General features: G+C 32.1%; 1 protein-coding gene across 5 annotated transcripts; it reads right to left on the bottom strand.

Moving 5' to 3' along the window:
• Window positions 1–1,659: 1,659 nt before the first annotated feature.
• Window positions 1,660–19,147, bottom strand: LOC108906205 (venom carboxylesterase-6-like). 5 transcript variants are annotated; one of them, XM_023454039.1, is made up of 10 exons: window positions 19,017–19,147; window positions 15,790–15,924; window positions 15,553–15,696; window positions 12,990–13,137; window positions 12,467–12,849; window positions 7,353–7,524; window positions 7,090–7,262; window positions 6,886–7,042; window positions 4,073–4,187; window positions 1,660–1,925 (listed from the first exon to the last, which is right to left on the bottom strand). In XM_023454039.1, exons 2-10 carry the CDS (start codon window positions 15,865–15,867, stop codon window positions 1,736–1,738), a joined length of 1,560 nt encoding a protein of 519 aa, XP_023309807.1. In that variant the 5' UTR covers window positions 15,868–15,924; window positions 19,017–19,147; the 3' UTR covers window positions 1,660–1,735. The 5 variants fall into 5 exon arrangements, with proteins under 5 accessions (XP_023309807.1, XP_023309806.1, XP_023309805.1 ...); XM_023454038.1 differs by having other exon boundaries at window positions 15,790–15,919; XM_023454037.1 differs by lacking the exon at window positions 19,017–19,147 and adding an exon at window positions 18,563–18,708.
• Between the last annotated feature and the right edge of the window lie 2,780 nt (window positions 19,148–21,927).

The following is a 21,927-nucleotide window of genomic DNA, read 5'->3' as shown; positions in this document are numbered from 1 at the left end:
CCTTTTGTTAGCGGTAGTTTTGTATTTATATTTGGGTAGTTAGAGCAACGAACGTGGGTTTCTGTGCCATGCTCTTTCCCCACAGGAGCCCTAGGTGAGCATGGCACTCTCATTTTATGTTAAATGGTTGTTAATGTTTTTGTTGTTCTTTCTATTTGTCCCGTTTAATTTGAAGACTGTTGTACAAAAATAATAAAGTGTATTTACTCTGCTTTTGTTTTTTATAAAATTAAACCATACTTCCCCTCTTTAAAGTTAATAACCAGCGCCTTCCGGTCAATTAAAAATAGATGTGTACAACGTAGGTATTCCTTATGACGATCACATATTTTTGGCCACAACTTTGTTTATTTTTTTCGATCGAACCCGGGGTTGTTATACTACAAAAACAAAGAAGCTACAGGCTTAACATTTAAGCGCGACACCCTGTATATTTAAAAACTCTTGACGCCGTCTATTCAATGATACAAATATATAAACACAGTGCTCATTAAAAATAAACTATTACGCTTATATCTCAGAAATGTTACATTCAATTGTTTTTACATTGGTCAAAAAGACTTTTTAAATCCCTGCAACTTTTAAGATACACATTTTTGCGTCGCAAACAGTAACGGAGAAGAACGGGGGACAATTTTGGCTTGAGCACCCTATACATGGACAAACATATTTTCTCAGATTCGTACTTATATATCATAAAGAAAACATTATTATTTAAAAAATATTTTTCATATTGGCACACTACTAGGTATAGTCCTTCCGAAGTCAGTTGAATATGCAAAAAAACGTCTGGTAATAAAATTTAATGAGTTTCATAGGCGTCCCTAAAAAAATTTTCTGCTAAAGGTAAAAAATTATAATAATTTGTATATAATGTGTAGAAAATTTCTATATATGTTCATTTGATCAACAACATACTATTTTAATTATTCATGTCCTCACACAATTTTATTATATTGGTGGTAAATTTTGTTTTGTTCCGTTTCAAAAGGTCTCCAAAATGGCATGTTGTGATAATATTAGTAAACAAAATATTCTTCTTATTTCTCCCTTTCACAATTGCAATATGAATGATTGATAGAAGGTGCCTATAATAAATTAAAATTGCCTGATTTACACCAAATTCCGCACTGCTGTACTGCACTGCTAGGCAATTTATGAACCACTTGTCGCCTGCTGTGATTTATTGCCCAGAAGCCCAATACAACTGTGCTCGTTTTCCTTTGGCCGAGCTCGCATTCTTCAACTGGTCGTATACATTTCTACCACCTGCACGTTTAGTTCGACCTATATATGGGTATAGCTAAATAAATATGGGAACAAGTTTTTCAAATATTTCAATGCCGAGTTGCTGCTTAGCGACCGAGCCTGGTACATACGAAATTATAGGTTCTTCAATTGACTTCGGAGAAACTATACGTAGACTATTACATTAAATATATATATATACTTACCTGTATAACCTCAAATTAAAATTAAATAATTTATATATAATGCAATTCGAAATAAATAATTAAAACATATTTGGCATGCAAGTAATGCACAGATATATTTAGAAAACAAAGAAGCGATTATCTTATACGTTTATATCGAAAAGAATATACCTATATCTAGAATGATAATAACTAATTGAAAGTGAAAATAATAATAAAAAACATATTTTTTCCCTTTCTATATTAAAATTTGGGACCACAATATAGATAAAATTATAATTTTATATTAACAAATTTTATAATCAATATATATAAAACGGTTTCTGACAATATTTTTCAAAAAGGTCAGCCCAAAATTTTTTATAACTTCCTCTGTAATCTTGACGTAAAGTTAAACTTTCTCCTATGTGCAGGTAAATTGCTGAATCTGGAGTAGTGATTGACGGCCAAGTTACATTCTGAAGTAATTCATCCATTATTGGGGTGGGATTACTAAAAGAAAAGAACAATATTTTGAGACATAGCCACACAAAAAAAAAGTTTGTCAAGTCTGAAGGTCAGACTATGTCTACCATATGTTTTCGGGGTCGCTGAATTCGAATCTGTGATCCATTTAACCCCACCACGTCAGGGTTTACCGATAACCCCATATCACTTCGTAACCCAAGCTGTCAAATCCTATTACACACGACGGTCCTGTATAGGCAGCAAGCTATGCACCCACAATAACCCCACAACATAATCCTATGCATTCAACCTTCTAAACCCATAACCGTATAATTCCGTAACCTCATAACCGATAAATCCATAACCACGTTACTTCAGTAGTTTGACTTGTTCTCTCATCGCGGGGTTATCAAGGCTCTATAAACAGAATATATTTAACCCTTTAATCCCCTAACCCCTAGCCCCGTAACCCTAGAACCCCATAACACCATAACTTCAATAACGACGTTACGCAGTAGTTTGATGCAAGGAACATAGGTTATTGGCTCCCAGTTTCATGATCTCCAGTAGATTCTCCGTCAATTTCAAAAATATCATGCCAAATCTTTTTTCTTAAAGTACATTATCTATAAAATAAAAAAAACGTCTTGCTACGATGATAATTAACAGAGCTATACACATTAGAAATACGATAATTTTCTTACGTAGTGTACTATAGAAGGTAAGTCATTAATGTAATCTAAATGGTCTCGTTTTGATCTTTCCCAAAATATTTCCCTACCTTTTAGGGACATCCTGTTATACAGGCTGTTAATGAACTTGTGTCGAAAATTTAGAGGGATGAAAAAGGAGTTAACTGATGTCACAAACTTGTATCGGTTTCAGTTTAAGGGCATAGGGAAAAAAGCTAATTATAAATGTGTTTAAAACTGTTTTGGAACTGCTAAAATACATGTATTTTATCACAGCGAGTGCTTTTAAAAAATTCTGTAACACTTTTTACGAGTTTGTAGGTTTCTTATGAAGCCGGACTGTATTCGAAAGTCAGTTTTAATACATTGTTGTAGTGATTGCTGTGCTGTTTTTCGAGACTACATTTAATAACCGTAATTACAAGTTTTCTTTTGAAAATGGCGCATTTATTTAGCAATAGTGAATATTATGATATGTTCATAATTTATGGCGATGTAAACGAAAATGCCCACAGAGCTAGTCATGTGCACCGTGCAAGATATCCTGAACGACGTGCCCCCGCACCGCAAACATTTGTTGCTGTAGCGCAAAGACTTTTGGACACCGGTGAAGTAAAACCACGTAGAGATCGCGACGGTGGCCCAGGATGACCACTCAGAATCTTAAATGTCGAGGAGATGATTTTAGATCAAGTCGAAGAAGATCCGTATCGTAGCACTAGGAATATCGCGCGGCAAGTAAATATTTCGCATCCTGTTGTGTGGCGAACATTATGAGAAGCTCAGTTGTACCCATTTCATATTCAACGTGTTCAAACTCTTACTCCTGAAGATTTTCCACTACGTCGAGGTTTTTGCGAAAGTTCAGAAACATACAAGAAATCCTCAATTTACAGCGCAAATACTTGTTACAGTTGAAGCATGTTTCAGTCGAAATGGTGTACATAAGTCCACTACACTCATCACTGGACTATCGAAGATCCACACGAAATACTATTACTACAACTATTGCATGAAATTTCAGATACTGTACATAGTCCTACTCATTTTTTTTGAATATTGCAATCATAAAATTGATGGGGAGAAAAGGACAGAAAATTAAATTGTTCTTTGAAAACAAAAATCATAGTTTTCATTGTTCCTTCGCTATTCTATATTTTTTTATTGAAGACGTTATTGCATTGCTCTAAAATATTGGCAGACTGGAAATTTCAAAAAATTATACCTAATAGAAAAACATTCATAATTATCTACTTAATTAGATTATGCCTGTAAATTAACGAATTAGAAGAAAAAACTTGATCCTGTTAGGGCCCGACAAATTAATGAAGTGAACTTAGTGTTGAGAAAGAATAATTCATTGATTGCACAAATAAAAGAAACGTTTTCTTTTTATTAGGATTAGAAATTCTAAGGAAGGATAGAGAGAATAAGGGATAAAGGAAACAGCAGGCCAATTAACCAGATAAAAAATAACCTATTTTTATATTGAATACTTACCCATATTTAATAAAATTTGTCCAAATCTTTGTTAAACGATTTTGAACAAGTCTTTCCTTTCTATTCATATCAAGTCCTTTCCATAAATATACCATATCTTCTGCATGTCCTGCGCCTTCAAAAATGATAAGAAATGTATTTACAGAATATGAAGGTATATCTTCACATAGAAAAGTAGATAGAAAAAGGAAAATAATTGTGAATACATTTAGTAGGTATATAGTGTGAATTTTAAATGTGCACACATGTTTTAATTTCAGCTGTAATTCGCAATGTAAATGCCTCTAGTGAATTTTTAATACAAATGTTTATGGATATTATTTTTTGTCCCGTCACACATACATTCCGTGAAAAGCAATCAAAATTCTGCGGCAGCATCTACAGTTTGGAAGGGGCGACTCTTAAGAGACAGGGTCATATTCAGCTCGCTCTCTTAACTAACATTTCAGTAATTTTTATTTTTTTATAGTTTTATTATTTTATTAATTTATTTTTTGAGAATTGAAGAAAGAGAAATTTTAATTTTTGATCGTTGTCGGAGTTTCCGTTGTAGAGAAATAATAATCTAGCAGCTTTCGAGATACGAGTACTACAACCGATCGCAGTAAAAATGTAACATTTCGATAAATTTAAACTAAATATAAATATTCAGTTTAGAAAAATACATTTTTCTTTTAACTTGTACTTCTCAAAAGTTCAAATCTTGAAATTGCAAGAAAAATTTTAATCAAAACATTTTCATCCTAAAAAATTTTAAAATTTGTAATACGAATATAATGTGCTATTTCGATAAGTTCAAGTTTTCAAATATGTATGCACATTTTTAGGGTCTATTTAAAATTGAGCGTTCGTTTTCGTACTATTAAATAAGACTTCAAAATTTCACTCTACAAATCTTCAAAAAGCATGTAGTAGGTGTTGTTCAACATACCTGTAGTCTATAGAATTCTTTTTAGGTTGTGTTTTCAATTTAATGTATTTTCTTAACATTGCGTTATTGTTTGATAGTAAACTACAATGTAGCGGCATATTTGATTGACGTATTATTTTAAGTACGTTTAAGTGTATTTAATCAATATTTTTAGTTCACAATGCTGCATTCAAATGAATATGGCGGTTTAAAATAATAGTGAAATGGTAGTTATGTTGAATGCGTGTTTTCTGTGCAATGACAGTGTACTTGCGGCAAAAACTTTTTAACCCGTATTGGTATGGTAATAAAAAAATATTTCAAATGAACATAAGTAAGTTGATAAATACAATAAAGATTAGCAAGTCTACTGATAGTCATATAGCACATTTGGCGTGCATTTGTTTACCTACATGTCAAGGAAATGCGGCTAATTTTATATGTAAACATAAGAAATTTTTAAAAAGTATAACGAAAGTTGTACAAATTTAGTTTTATGTGAGCTTAGTTTGTAAGATTATCATCTCTTAGTAAAAGCTAAATATTTAATTATGTAAAAGATGTTATTCACATAACATTCTTTATCTTTGTTGGTTTTTTATTTAGAAGAAAGTTATATGGGTTAAAATTGTAGGACATTTTCTTCTGATTTCAAAATTATACTTAGAAAAACAGTAGAATGTTGCATTTCGAAAATATAAACCAAACATATTTTTTAACAGGACATCTTATATATTACTTATAACATTAACATTACAATGATAAAAAGTTTGAAAATCTATCCTTAATAATAAGGAAGATAGGTACGCCCAAAAAGTGTGCTAACGACAAACCCTTAAGCCTCGTATTATTCGCTCGTATTATTAAATACAGACCCATTAAACCAAATATCTTTGTAATATTTAGGAGACATTGTATCCAAATATGTAAAAATATATATGGCGTTCTGTCAAAAAACTCTATAAGTCTGACTTATATCACCGAATTGGAACATTCAATTGATTTTTTAGATACAGTTTTGAAACCACAAAAAGATTTCCTACAACTTTGACCATTTTTTAAATATGAAAGTAATAAAGATAAGGGAGGTGTATATATGCTCGTGGTCCATTTACTAGCAGGATAATGAAAAAAGAAAAGATGGTTGTTATGTAAACAAAAGAATTGTCAAATAGATATTAGTGTTTCAGAGTTGAAGTGACAGAAGCCTAGGGGATTCAGCAAAATATGTAAAAAAGTTTATGGGTCTGCAAGTGCTTCGTTTCCGAGATACAGTGTGTTATTTAAAAAAAAATGAGTTTTTAAAAACAACTCTAGCCGATTTTAATGAAATTTTTACGGTTTATTAAAACAATTATCTTACCTCAACTGGACCAATTAGATTTGATCCAGAATTTTCAGGGGCGTACCTACCCAACGAGCAAGTCTTTTTTCTTGTAGAAAAGAATATCATCCTGTAAATTTTTTGCGGTTTTTATGTAATATTCAGATAAGCCCACTAAAAATAGTACATTTGTGTCTCTTGACTCTTTTTAGTTTCTCGCTTCGTTTTCGAGAACCTAATAGGTATACAAAAAATGCTTATTTATTTAACTTATTTCTTACTATTTTATATAAGAGTTGTAGTTTAAGACTGTTGTGCGAGAGCTACAACACTGTACAAATGATCACCGTTATGAGTGAATTCAACAGTGTAGTAAGTTCAGCGGTTCTCAACAAGTTTTGCATTAAAAAATTATGCATATTTATATTAAATTTAATTTTTTTCCAATTCTTTAGCAAAAATAATACCAATTACATGTTCTACACAATATACACTGTACCGTTATTTAAAAAAATGTACACACTCAAGATTTACTCTGTCTAAATGATTCACAAACTTTTATGTTATAAAAATCTTTACCTTTCACATCCCTTGCAATGTGATAATTTAATAAACTCAAAGATTCAATTGCTATTTGCCCCTCATAATCAAAAACATACATATATGCAGGCGAATATCTCGTTATCAATTCCACAGATTTTTGCATGGACGTGATGAAGAAGACATCGGATAGATACTAAAATTTACTTATTATTGTTATGTTAAAATAGGTTATTGACTTACTTGTAACAATTCATCATATGTTGCAGCGAAAACAGATTTAGCTTGAAAGTAGCGGTTTCTGATTTTATTTCCCACAATTCTTCTTAGTGAAAATGAAGGAATATTCATACCACTAGGAATTAAACCTGGACTGAGGTCAAATACGAAAAGAAGTGGTCTAATAAGGGATATAACTGAAAAATTTGCAACACAAATATTCAGAATTTACGTAGCTATATTCAGTTTTTATCTCAGACAAACAACGGTGAATATATTTTACTTACTATTTTTAAATAAAATAAACTCCATACTCGTGGTTCCAATAATTAAAGGTACTTTAGCAAATTTACCTTTTTCTAAGAGGGAGTAACTTGATTCAGTTACAAAAGCATCTTTGTGGTTGTACTCGATGACAGGAGTAAATGCCAGCCCGTTGTGGTAGATTTGTGCCAAGTTCTGTAAGGATAATGAATTTGGTAAGAAATATATTTTTGCTCTGTATCATTAAATGGCAACCGATAAGATCGGTAACACTCGTAAAAGCACAAACTATTATTTTACAACCAAATGTGATTTTTATATCTTTTGTCTGTTGTTCCTTTTGCTACATTGTCGAAGATACTGAACAATTTCAACATTGTTGCGTTTCTAAATATTTTTTGATCATTTGCTTGCAATTCTGTTATGTTCTGGCATTCCAAATCTGCTTAATAAGTACCCACTTAAAAATATTACACAAGAACGCCACAAAGGTTATACTTGTGCTCTTAGCGAATGAATAATATTTGACATTATTTCTGAACGTTGATTTTAAAATGAAAAATTGGCACGTAAAATGTAACAGTGACACTGCGACCAACTTTCAGGGCTGAATAAAAAAAGCAAAGAAACAAAAGTAACCATTTCCTCCTAAAACGTTTCCTAAAGAATGCGATTTTTCGAAAGCTGAACATGAAACATAATTTTTTATTATATAATTACTCAAGATCATTGAAGATATTATGCTTTTCAAGCTTGGTATACTAGTGGCTACCTAAATGTAAGGTATGGACAAAAAGAAGCAGTAATGTTGAAATTATTAAGAGTCTGATGAATACAGTTATTTAACCTAAACATAATTTTCTTTCACATATTTGAATAGATCATTTCCAACAAAAAATGTTGTGCCTTTATAAATCCTTAAAGAACCACTGAGGCAAATATCTTTTAGCCATAAGCAGAAACTGATTAACTCTAAAAAATATCTGCATTAAATAGGCTATAGAAAGATTACGCTGCTGTCGTAATGAAAAACTTTTTTCTGAAGGAGCTTACTAATAGTTAAAATGTTTCTTGTTAACTTTTTATTTATTCTTATTATGCACAATTTTTTACTCTAGCAAAAATTTTTATCGCGGTGTTTAGTTTTTTATAGTTTAGTTTGTGATGAAGAGTTTTATGACAATACAAATAAATATATTTTTTCGAAAACTTTCATTAAAAGTTGATTTTTACATGATATACAGGGTGTTTTTGAATGGAGTAGCATAAATGATACCGGTGAATCTACATTTCAAAAGAACACGATCTGCAAAAAGTCGCCTTAGTAAAATGTTCACCCCTGAATGGGCCATCAAAGTTTCCAAAAAAATTATGAAAATTGGCTGTAATTTGAAAACCGAACGAGGTACAAATAACAAATTTTTTACAGGTTGTTTACTAATACAGATGCGAGTTTTCAACTATTTTTCGAAAATTTTAACCCCTCGAAAGGGGTTGAAATAACCACCCCTCAAGCCATTTTTTGCCATAACTTTTATATTTCGTAAAAACTCGATATCCAAAAATACGCATTAGATAAACTGGTTCTTTTAGAAACTTTTACCTCTCTAGCAATTTTCCTTTAAAACTTTTCGTTTATTAATAAAAAAATAAAATGTATTACCATTCACCTCACACCGTATATGATTGCAATCAATCAAAGAAAAACTAAGTGTGCTGCTGTCATGCCAGTTGTCACAATTAACTCTTCTGTAAGTTGTCACTGTTATCAGCTAAATACTTTTTGGGTGTAAATTAACAAGAATTATGCCAAATTTTACTAATGATGAATATGTGGACATGCTACAAGTGTATTTTGAATGTCGCAAAAACTGTGCTGCGGCAACAAGAGCGTATAATGAGAGATATCCAAATCGTCAAGTTCCCCACAGACAAACTTTTTCGGCGGTAGAACGAAGACTTCGGGAAACTGGAAAAATACAGCCGCATATTGAGGGTACCGGCCGAAGACCTACTGTTCGTACTATTTATCTTGAGGATGCAGTACTTGAAGAGTTTGACGAAAATCGTCAGACTAGTACGAGAAAAACAGCAATGCACTTAAATGTGTCCCATAGTGTTGTTTGGAATATTGTCCATGATAATTTATTATATCCTTTTCACCACCGGCCAGTTCAAGCTCTACTTGAACCAGACATGCATAAGCGAGTTGTTTTTTGCGAATCGTATCTTAATATTCTAAGAAATAATTTGAATTTTGCCTCAAAGATACTTTTCACAGATGAAGCAACTTTTCAAAGACATGGTTTAACCAATATGCACAATCTTCATTCCTGGGCTCATGAAAATCCTCACGAAGTATCTATGACAACATTTCAACATAATTTTAGTTTAAACATTTGGGCAGGAATTGTAGAAAATGTGCTTGTCGGCCCTTTTGTTTTACCTCATCGACTTGGTGCTGTTGAATATTTGCAGTTCTTAAATGAGCATCTACCACCACTTCTGGAGGAAGTACCATTAAATGTACGTCAGGCCATGTGGTACATGCATGACGGGGCTCCTGCTCACAGCACTGTAGTAGTTAGGCGGTGGCTTAATTTAAATTACCCGAATCGTTGGATAGGTCGCGGCAATGAGGCACCTATCTCTTGGCCTGCACGTTCTCCCGATCTAACGCCCATGGATTTTTTCTTTTGGGGACATATAAAAAGTATTGTTTATGCGACCCCAGTTGACAGTGTTGAAGAGCTACAGGAAAGAATATTCGCGGCGGCTGATGAGATTCGCAACAATCCCATAATTTTTGCTCGAGTCCGTAACAACTTTGATAAACGTGTTAGGTTGTGTTTAGAAAGAAATGGCAATTATTTTGAAAATGTCCTTTAACTAAGTTTTTTGTTTTTTCTCTTTTTGATAATAAATTATTTCTTAGTTTCGTTTTCATTGTACTTCTATTTAATAAAAGTTTCTGCGACATTCAAACAGTTATTTGTGCAACTACTGTAAAGAGTGTGTATTTGTTGTACGATGCATGAAGTTTGCAGCTCGAGACGAAGTTGAGAGCTGCAATCATGTTAAGTGCAACAAATATGCTTTTTGCACATGTTGCACGCAACATTTTTTCTACGATTGTTTTTATTTCAAATTTTATTTAACAGTATTTTACATAATATTAAAATTTTAACTGACAACTGGAAATTAATTGCGCAAATTGTCAATGTCAGACGTTAGGTACTTATGGATATGCTTAGATTAAACTTGTAATCAATATTTTTTTTGTACTACTGTAAAAAAAGTTAAACTTTTGGCACAGTAGGTAGTGCAATAAGTAGTAAATTTTGCACGATCGTAGAAAAAAACACTTGTAGCATGTCCACATATTCATCATTAGTAAAATTTGGCATAATTCTTGTTAATTTACACCCAAAAAGTATTTAGCTGATAACAGTGACAACTTACAGAAGAGTTAATTGTGACAACTGGCATGACAGCAGCACACTTAGTTTTTCTTTGATTGATTGCAATCATATACGGTGTGAGGTGAATGGTAATACATTTTATTTTTTTATTAATAAACGAAAAGTTTTAAAGGAAAATTGCTAGAGAGGTAAAAGTTTCTAAAAGAACCAGTTTATCTAATGCGTATTTTTGGATATCGAGTTTTTACGAAATATAAAAGTTATGGCAAAAAATGGCTTGAGGGGTGGTTATTTCAACCCCTTTCGAGGGGTTAAAATTTTCGAAAAATAGTTGAAAACTCGCATCTGTATTAGTAAACAACCTGTAAAAAATTTGTTATTTGTACCTCGTTCGGTTTTCAAATTACAGCCAATTTTCATAATTTTTTTGGAAACTTTGATGGCCCATATCTCTTCAGGGGTGAACATTTTACTAAGGCGATTTTTTGCAGATCGTGTTCTTTTGAAATGTAGATTCACTGGTATCATTTATGCTACTCCATTCAAAAACACCCTGTACATTAGGTGTCGGAACAGCAGTTTTTTGTTCACATCCATCTACAAAAATCATTGAAATTATAGAAGATAAAATCAGTTGATCAGTTTATTTATTATTATCAACAAAATCATAAATTATAACAATAATAATAATTAATTAATAACCAGTTTAATTATCAATCAATTTAAATCAAAGAATTTTATTTGATATTAAAATATATGCAGTACCTACCTAAATTATAAATGACATATGTCAAATAAATTAATTTTAAATGTCAAAATCTTTTCACATTTTTAAAGATTTTTGAACTGTGGGATACAGTTTTCGAAAAAATTTTGTTTGATACTCAATTGCGAAATTCGTTTGCATTCTCGAATATTTTTTTTGCTTGCCATCGCTCGCTAGCATCAAAAATAAATATTTACTTCAAATAAGTGACTTTTTTGGCACTAATAAGTGACTTTTTTGCCATAATTATAAACGCTTAGGTAAATTAATTTATTAAATTTGTTTTTAAAATTTCTCTTCGTGTTAAAAAGTTACATTTACAGTTAACCACATTAGGAAGGTGCCATGTGATATTGATGATGATACAACACTAATAATAAAAAATGCTGTATGATACTGATTATCTAAACAAAACTTTCTTATTGGTTAATTTCTCTCAATGGAAATTTTTCTTTTTTTTTCTGACCGATAAGATCACTCCTTCTAAGTTGGTCTAAAACCATCTTCGCTTGGTTCCCTGGCAGTTGCCAATGGTTGGATAATTTTCAGGGTGGTTGACAAATAGTTATAATCCTTTATCTCCATAATTTCAGTGGAGAGGAAGGATTACAACAGACTGGAATTTGAAAACGACTCATCCCCAATAAAACAAGAACCAGAACTGCGAACCAATGGAGGATCAGTTGGAGGACTTAATTTCCAGAAGAAAAGAACGAAGTCTAAACCGACGACGTGGAATTCAGTGCAGAAATTGTGCAACAAAAATCGTCTACGATAGCTCTTGGGTAGTTTAACAAAATTCGTATCCCACATGCAAACTTAAAGGATCATAAAGCCCTTAGGATTCATTCTACAAACATTTAACTGTTCCGTTTGTTTGTTTTCACAAGAATAATCATCCCTGATAGTTTGTAGCAATATCGTTGGTACAATTTGAACAAATACTCACAACTAAAATTGGGACTACTTGACCATACATCAGCTGCTGGCTATCCATTTTTCTTAGAGCCTCTACAAAAGCCGTGCTATTCTCTATTGAAAGGCCCAAATGTAAACTTATATCTCTAGCAACATTTCTTGGATATCTTTGAAGACACCAAGGACTAAGACTGTTACCACTCATAGCTATAGCTCCATGAAATAGACCTATGCTTTTTGGCGAAACCATATGGTACATAACAGAACAAGCACCTGCACTTTGTCCCAGTATTGTAACTCTATTAGGATCACCTCCAAAGCCTTTAATATTACTTCGGATCCACCTCAGTACGGCATTTTGATCTTTAAGAGCATAGTTTCCCGGAGCTGCTTCGTCTTCCGTGCTGAGGAAACCTGGTGTAAACATTATGAAAAAGTGTTATTTACTGAATATATTTTCAAGAAATGTTAACCACTCAACATGTTATTAATATGAATCTATTTTTACGATACCTACCAACCATTTACAAACATCTATTTCTAAATTAGCTTACCAAACATCCCAAGTCTGTAATTAGCAGTAACAACGATCACATTCTCTTCTACGAAGTATTCTGGATCATATATTGTCACATCTCCTTCAAGAAATGAGCCACCCTGAATCCAGTATAACACTGGAACGGTTTCATTACTTCGAGGTTTCTAAAATAATGTTGAATTAATTTAATCTCGAACGACTTTTTTTCATATTCTCATGATTTCATATATACGAATCTTTAATTTAATAGAAAATAGTCTTTAAGATATTGTCTGTAATTGCAGTATTTTATGTCACCGTTTCTATTTGATTTGGTATGTCTGCATTTATGAAATAACCCATTGCGTCAAAAGAATCAGTCAAGGGATACAGGGTGATTTTTAAGTTGGGTAAATCCTTCTACCGCCAAATAAAGCTAAGAAAAATAAATATTTTTTTCCTTTACCACTTTGTCGAAATATCAATATTAACGAAAGTACAGGGGGTTAAAGTTTTGTTTAAAAATTTTAAAAATTAATTTTTTTCTACGAAACCGCTTGTGATATGTTAATGAAATTTTACAGGAATTTGGCACACTAAGGATTTCATGTAGCCCCACAAAAAAAGTCACATGGAGTCAGATCTGGAGATCTCGGAGGCCACTCCACTGGACCACCTCGACCAATCCATTTTTTTCGAAAAGTATTGTCCAAGAACAATCGTACCTCCCTACTGAAGTGGGGGGGTGCCCCGTCTTGCAGAAGCCACATGTTTTGCCTTACGTTCAGTGGGATTTCCTCCAAGAGAACTGACAGATCATTTTGCAAGAAGTTTAAATAATTTTCGCCCGTTAAACGAACTGGTAAAATATGTGGTCTAATGAGCATTCCATTCACAAGTCCTGCCCATACATTGACGGAAAATCGATGTTGAAAATTGGTTCTTCTAACAGCATGTGGATTTTTGGTAGGTTGTAGCACCTGTGCATGTCTTGCAATTTCCCTAGTGGTTCTTGTTGGGTCTTCCCCGATAAGATGTAAAACTTGATCTTCGATTTGAACATTTTCACGTTGTCGGAGTCTCCCTGCATGACCTCCGCGATGTTCCTTTAATTTACCAGTTTCTCTGGCTCTTTGAACTAAATTGAGAAATTGTCGGTGTGAAGGAACGGAAATCGTTTAGCGTATAAGCGAGATGCAGCAGCGGCATTTGTACGACACTCCCCGTAAATAATCAGCATATCAACTAATTCATTATTTGAATAAACATAAGCCATTTTTGTATTGGTACTTTAATAATTTTACGGAAGCAATTAAATTGACAGAACATTGGTTGACAATAGGAATAAACAAAAACAAAATATGAAAAAGTGTGATTTGATTTTGAATTAAAGTTACATTTGATTTTGAATGTGGAATAAAACTATTCCTTTTTTTTATTTGAAAAGTATGAGTCGTGTGAAAAAACTCAAGAGAGCTTTCTTCTTCAGAACTGAACAGAGAAATCAAAATTTATTTTTGTTTCGAAAAAACAGTAGCGTACCATTTTTTCTTAAAAAATATTGAATTATCTGTTGGTACGTGCGCCACTGATAGATTTAGAAATATTCTGCTTATCGAATAATATGCGACTTTTGGAGTTATCAACGCCTGTAAAATTTCATTAACATATCACAAGCGGTTTCGTAGAAAAAAAAATTATTTTTAAAATTTTTAAACAAAACTTTAACCCCCTGTACTTTCGTTAATATTGATATTCCGAAAAAGTGGTAAAGGAAAAAATATTTATTTTTCTTAGCTTTATTTGACGGTAGAAAGATTTACCCAACTTAAAAATCACCCTGTATATTTAATAAATTTAGTATTACTTAACTAGATATACTGAGTAGATATTTCTTCTCTACTACATAATATCGCACAATAAAAACTATGTTTTTGTCCTTAAAACTCAAATTGATTTAAATTAAAAAATTTTGATTTGACTTTCTATTAATTTAATTTTTCATAATGAAAACGCTATGGCGGATGGAATAAAAAATGTTTAGAAATGAACCAAAAATGTCGAATTCTACACAAAATTTGTGTGAAGTAAAATTTCGCAATATCGACAAATACGCTAACTAATGAGTTTTAATTTCGATTTCGATTTCTCGGAGAAAAGAGGTATTCGAATGATTCAAAATGAATTTTGAAGAAGAGTGGTATTTAAAAAGGAGTTTTGTGGAGACAAATCATCGGATTCGGATTCAATGTCACTGTTTATTTATTAAACACAAGACACAGAAACAGGAAGTTATGTTTTAAAAATAATTGATTCTTCAAATGTCCCTGTCACATACTTCTGTAGATAACATCTCTTTGCTAAATTTTACAACATTTTGGCATAATTGTGATTTGTTTCAGTAAAATTTTCTGACGTGGGGATGTTCCAAATCCTCGAATTCCTTCAAATGAAGAAGATAACGATATGTTTCTCGAAACATCCAGTAATTCTAACCGATTATCTAGCAACTAGCCCAGATATTGTTTAACGTTCGACAACTAGCAACGAGCAAATTCATCATTGCTGATATATTTTACTGGATGATAGTAAATACTTACAATAGGTGAATATGTATTTAGATACAGGCAATCTTCTACTCCATTGACTGTTATTGGAGTTGTTCTAAACATCAGTTGAACGCAAGGTTGTGTTTGCTGCCTGGCATCTAAAACACCGGCCCACTTCGTCTGCGGTTGCGGACTCTAAGAAGAAAATTTTAAAGGATATTGCGGTGTTATACAAGTAGCTTTTTTTGTCATTGTCGCCAGTAAAGTACTGTATTACCAAGAATTTACCATAAATCTTAAATTGTAGAGGGGTGGCTTTGCAAAAGGTATTCCTTGGTATATAAAAATGTCTTTACCATTGCCCATTTTTCTCGAGAAACCCTGTACGAAGCCATTATTGGTTTTGACCTGAAGAGTTCTGTTCTGGAACAAAATATCAGAATATAAATGTCCATCAAACGATATCTAATGATTACACAGCGTCATAAACCACAAAAAAAGTGGATTGGACCATCAGACTAGTGTATCCTATAGTACTTTAACCGTTGAATCTGAATCTCTCTAGAAAACGGTTTTCGAGATTTCAAACTGACTTGAGTCGTGAGTAATTAGCAAAACATTCGAACTCATAATATTATTACACCATTACCCCATAACATGGGATGTGCGAGAGTGTAGAACCATGAAACTCTGTGGGAACATGGACCCCATGCACCAGGTATCTGAAACTACATGACAGACTTGGCAAACTTCTATAATCCCATAACTCAATACTCCGTAACTCTGGATGTGGGAAGATATATAACAATTTCTGAGGACTTGCAAGTTCTTATAGACCTATGATCTGGGGTGTACAGATTTGTGTTAGAAATTCACCTGAGGTGCTTTCTCTTTGTATCTACACCAAAAAAACATGACAGTACTGTCTTCACTGTGATCGTGAGATGTTGCAATTAAAATCGTTCAAAATAACAGGTTACGGACTTATGGGGTTACGAAGTTATGGGGTTATGAGGTTGTGGGGTGTATGGGGTTATAGGATTATGGGTCTGTGGGGCAATGATATCGTGAATTCCAATGATGATGATGATGATCAGGTTGCTTTGAAATCTTGAAAACCGTTTTTTGATGTTAGGATCAAAACAAAAACTGTTCCGGAAATTTTGACAGTAGATTTAAATTTACCAGATTAAAGCAGTATGAGATACATTAGTCTGGTCTATGGCCAAGCGCTCTTTTTTCATGTTATGTTATTTGAATCCATTCAATTTTAACTAATATACTGACAAACTTGTTTACATTGGAAGTTTAAATATATCTACATTATTTCAAATCGTTCACTATTTATTATTGCAAAATAAAAAAAACCTCACGTACCTTTGATAAAAGTGATCTGTTTAAAATTTACTATGTTCCCTTTATTGTTTTCCCTTTATCCACAAATAAATATTTTTTAACAAAACAATTTAATCGTTACTTTAAAAAGATATATTGATTATTTGATTTTGTTATTATTTAAATTATTGAAAATATGTATATATTGGCATACTTATTTATCTCTCTGTAGATCAATGAAGGCATATTCTGAAAAAAGAATTTAATTTTTAGCTTTTTTGCATAAAATGGCTTTAGAATCATTCTATGTGTTACGAAATGTTTATGAAAGTATTTTAATCGGAATATTTAAAGGGAATTAAATTTCTAAATGAATTAGCTTTTCAAGATATACATCACAAATTTTAGGTCCTGGTTAATTCATTATAAGTGTAGAAATTATCTTCTCTGTTATTTTCAAGACATGAAAAAATGTGTTTGAACAAAAGTTATAGCAAATATTTTACATTTTGAAAACCTGTATGTACTTCCCAGACATTTGATTATCATTTTTGAGAAATATAATCCAGTATATGTTTTTTTTATATAAAAATATGGTCATGCTTTTACATAACTTCTCATTATTGGTTTGACAGATTTATCTTTAAAAGCACGGGAGATATGCCAAAAAGACTGCCATAAGACTTGGTGGCCTAGCCACATTATACGTACTTATTGCACATTCTTTTGACCAAACTTCAGATCACTATAATCATAAAAATGTGTTCTATATAATATATACAGGGTGATTCCACCTTAAATACAAAAACTGCAGAACTATATTTATTACCAAAAAATAAGTAGAGTTTGCGAAATCCTTCCGCATCGATGCACTTTTGATATCTTCTAATCAGGCTATTTATAGAGGAGCTTATCATGACATGATTTTTCCCTGACGAGATTACAATTTTCGTCTATTCTTTGCCACAATTCGTCTCGTAGCCCAGCTTCAGGATATAAACATATATGAAATAAACAAAGCTTGTTATAAAACTAAAATGGGATCATCGTAAAGCTTACTATAGATGATGCAGACAAAAGAATACATTTTTGCGGATGTATTTTAAACAAATGTGGGTATGTGGACTAAAGCGCAAATAAGAAATTATCTCCTAAACGGCTGCTACTATTAAAAACACCAAGAACATTTCAATTACTTAACGTAACAATACATGAATTTAACATTATTTCTAAAAAAAAAAAAAACACCAGTTTTTTATGGAAATATGGAGCGGCGCCTTTGGTTAATGCCATGAGGTTAATATTGCATTCAATAAAATGTCTAATTAAGTGAATACCTACGCTGTAGAAAAATTTCATTTAAATCGTTCAACGCTATATGAAGATATGACAGAAAATATAATTTTTTTTGGAAACTTGAACACCTAGTATTTCGAAAACCACGCCCCCCTCCAGGAAAAAAGTTTATAGAGCAAACTTTACTTATTTTTTGGCAACTAATCTATTCTTACAGTTTCTGTATTTAAAGTGAAATCACCCTGTATATATGTAGAAATTAAGAGGGTTTTCCATAAAAAACGAATTCGGTAATATCTCTGCAACATATAATATCTACGTTTTTTGCATCCCAAATACTAACGGAAAAAATATGGATAATATATACAGTGCACCACCTGTATCATCGTCCAAATGAGACAATTATCAAACATAATTTAAAAAAACTTACATATTCTTCCTTTTTGACAAAAGTTAAGCAATTTCCATTATCAAACAAATCCGCAAAAATCAAAACACTCGTAGTAATTATATAAAACTTATTGCTGATTCTACTAGTAGTTAATAGTGGAAGCATTTTTACAAACTGTTAGGCAGATAGCTTTAATCAACTTATAATGTTGCGAACATGCTCTGCCATATACATGACACGATAATTAATTGTAATGCATAAATGGAATAATATAACAAGAGACCGAGGTTTTTCTACTTTTTTTATTACAAGCTCTCTTATGGAGGTGATACGTTTTGAATTATGAAAAAGATATTAAAGTTCATGGAGAGATCATATCAAAGAGGTCCTTGGATATGAATAATCCTAAGAGTGTTTTCTTGAAATACAATTATTTTAAATGCTTAATTATTCGATTTAAGAAAAATTAAAACATGTTGGTAATTAAACTTACCCGAGCTTATTGCGAATATTTTTTGAAGGTAGACATTTTTTCGATGTAAGATTTTGAGGATAACTTGTATCTAGGCCTACATACATATACCTATGTTGTATACCGACTAAACTTATGTGTATATTTTGTTAAATCTAAGAATTCAATTTTGAGACGGGGTCGCAAATGAAATTTTATTGTTAGTACACATCCAAAATTATGTAGCAATTAAAATAAAAGTAACAATTAGAGAATATGATAATGGAACTTCTCTGTAAAACAAGTTATGTCACATTTTTTAATTTGCATGTGAAATAAAATATAAAATTAACATAACGGTAAGTGGTTATAATGAGGAAACAACAAATTATTTGTTCACGCCTTTTAAATTTAAATTGAAAATTAAAATAACTGAAACAGAGAAAGAATGAGATTCACTGCTTAAAATGATGTTAGGTTTCCACAAAGTCTTTGTCATCTCTAAAATACTGATGGATTTGCAGAAACAGTAGAAAATTTTTTGAATCTTATTAATTGTAAATGATAAATAAGTAGATGGAACTCATTCTATATATAGCCGAACTTAAGGAAGACGCAAGAAAATGAAGAGTTTGATGCACGAAAAGATTAACTTCTCTAAAAGTTGCACATACACTGACAAAACAATTTCGTATCTAAATTAATTAAAACTGGATAAATTTATTTTCACTTTATTTAAATATTAATTACTAAATACAAAAATAAGAGGAAATTTACTTACAAATAATATGCTTCACAAAATATATTTGAAATTTTGGACTAGTTCTTCTGCCACCTTTTCTGCTGTACATTATAGTATACAATATTTATTTAGTTGTATTAGATATTTGATATTTGTTTGAAAAAATAATACAATAATATAACATATATAACATTATAATCTAATCCGGAATCTAATATTGTGTCAATTACTATAAAATATACTCTTTGGGGGTCGAGTCATACTTTCAAACGAATAAAATACATAGTCTGGGATTTTTATTTCTGGGTATTTGCCTAAAATATATTTTTTTGCAAATGTCACTTGCCTAAAATACATTCCCTAAATTCGTCGTCAGCTCTTGGACTATAATACTTAAAATGCGTTAAGAATTTAAATGATTCTTGCATATTAACAAAACTGTATCAGTGTAGATAGGCCATTTTCAATAAAAAGTGAATTTTGCACCAGTCTTCTTTTTGTTTAATCCTAAAATATCATTTACCGTTATCCTCTATATTCCCTGTAATTCTAAAATTTAAAAAGGTCATTTTTTTCAATGTGAAGTTTAATAGGTACTAAAATAGTTGCAGTAAATTGTCCAATCCATTACACTAATTAAACCAAGACGTATAATTAAATTTTCCTTCAATCGCTATTATATACGTCGTAGATGTATTGCTTTTACGTCGACAAATTAAATTGTTATCATAAATTGTTATTTCAAATTACAGGGAGAGTAAGCAGTAAAAGATTAAAAATAAACAGCATTCACTTGAGCACTAGTATCAAAAGAACCCTATTCTTTCATTAATAATAACCGTAAATAGTGTTTGATTGTGCACGAAGCACCTTCTGGTATTATCTCCTTTTGCCTGCCCTGACAGACAGGATTATTACGGGGCACTGACTGATTTTGTTAATGAAACCCTTGGCTTGATTTTTCACTTATTTAATGACTTATAATAAGTTCTCACAAGGTGTCTTAACACTACTCTAACCTAAACTCTTCTGTCTATGTGTGTATAGGGCTTATGTGCCCACAGCCTCGCTTTCGTCCCGTACCTCAAAACAATGAAGAGGGGGGTTGGACGGAACCTTATGGCGCGTGGCGGAACAAATAGTTTGATAAACATTGTAATACGTGGACATTTCGTTATCTGCAAAAGTCGCAGCGACGGGAAGAGAAATGCCAGTCTCGTTTCTCAAAAAGTATTAATTCCAATGTTGAAATGAATCATCATTTATCTGTGCATTCATCTACACTGCTCAAAATAATTAGAGTAACACTTATTTAAATCTCAATAACTTTTTTATTTGTAATACTATATAAATCTAATAATGCATATCTTAAAGACTAACATTTTGTTCGAATAAATTTACGAAAATAAAACAAATTTACAAAATCATTCTTGAGACAATAGTACCAATTCAAAAAAACTACAAGAAATAAAGTGAAACATACAATCAAAATTTCAATTTAGAAATATGCTGTGCCTTGGAATAGTAAACAATGTTGACAGTTCAGCATGAATTGTAAAAAATGAGGCATCTAAGTGAAGTTGAAGTCTTTCGTGTTGTTGTTAGTATAGAGTATGGCATCAGTATTCGACAGGTTGCAAGAGATTTTAACGTAAGCCCTTCTGTCATCCATCGCGTGTGGAATCGTTACTTAGAAACCGAAGGATATAAAAAACGCATTGGACAAGGCCCTAAGAGGAAAATAAACGGAATTCAGGACAGGTTTTTAGTCCTATCCTCCTTGCGTTCTCGTACATCCACAGCAAAAGACCTTCAAAGTAGGCTCAGAACGACTCATGGGTTGGAAATTTCCGATCAGACAGTTAGGAATAGACTGTGAGAAGCAAACTTGAGACCAAGAGGACCCGTGCGAAAACCTATATTAATTCCGTATCACATAAGGTCTCGTTTACATTTTGCACGTGAGCATGTGGCATGGCAACTTCGATATTGGAGACCAGTACTCTTCACAGATGAGTCACGATTTCGTTTAAGTCGTTGTGATGGTCGAGTACGTGTATACCGACGTCCACATGAACGCCATTCTTCAGCTACCATACAAGAAGTCGAAAGATTTGGTGGTGGGTCAGTGATGATTTGGGGCGGAATTAGTTTTGATGAAAGAACCGATCTTGTCATAGTTCCAGGGACTCTAACCGCTGAACGGTACAT

This window comes from Anoplophora glabripennis, unplaced genomic scaffold (genome assembly GCF_000390285.2).
Source record: "Anoplophora glabripennis isolate ALB-LARVAE unplaced genomic scaffold, Agla_2.0 scaffold203, whole genome shotgun sequence".
NCBI lineage: Eukaryota > Metazoa > Arthropoda > Insecta > Coleoptera > Cerambycidae > Anoplophora > Anoplophora glabripennis.
The sequence above is the reverse complement of the archived record's forward strand: the minus strand, read 5'-3'. Positions and strand labels throughout refer to the sequence as shown.

What these genes read in the sequence shown, in the direction of transcription:
- LOC108906205 (XM_023454037.1), bottom strand. Translation starts at nt 18,688, where the DNA reads ATGCTTCCACTATTAACTACTAGTAGAATCAGCAATAAGTTTTATATA. An exon ending in GTTTATTTTATTTAAAAATA is followed by an intron (nt 7,263 to 7,352) that starts GTAAGTAAAATA and finishes CAAATTTTTCAG; the next exon opens with TTATATCCCTTATTAGACCA. An exon ending in CATATGATGAATTGTTACAA is followed by an intron (nt 7,043 to 7,089) that starts GTAAGTCAATAA and finishes AGTAAATTTTAG; the next exon opens with TATCTATCCGATGTCTTCTT.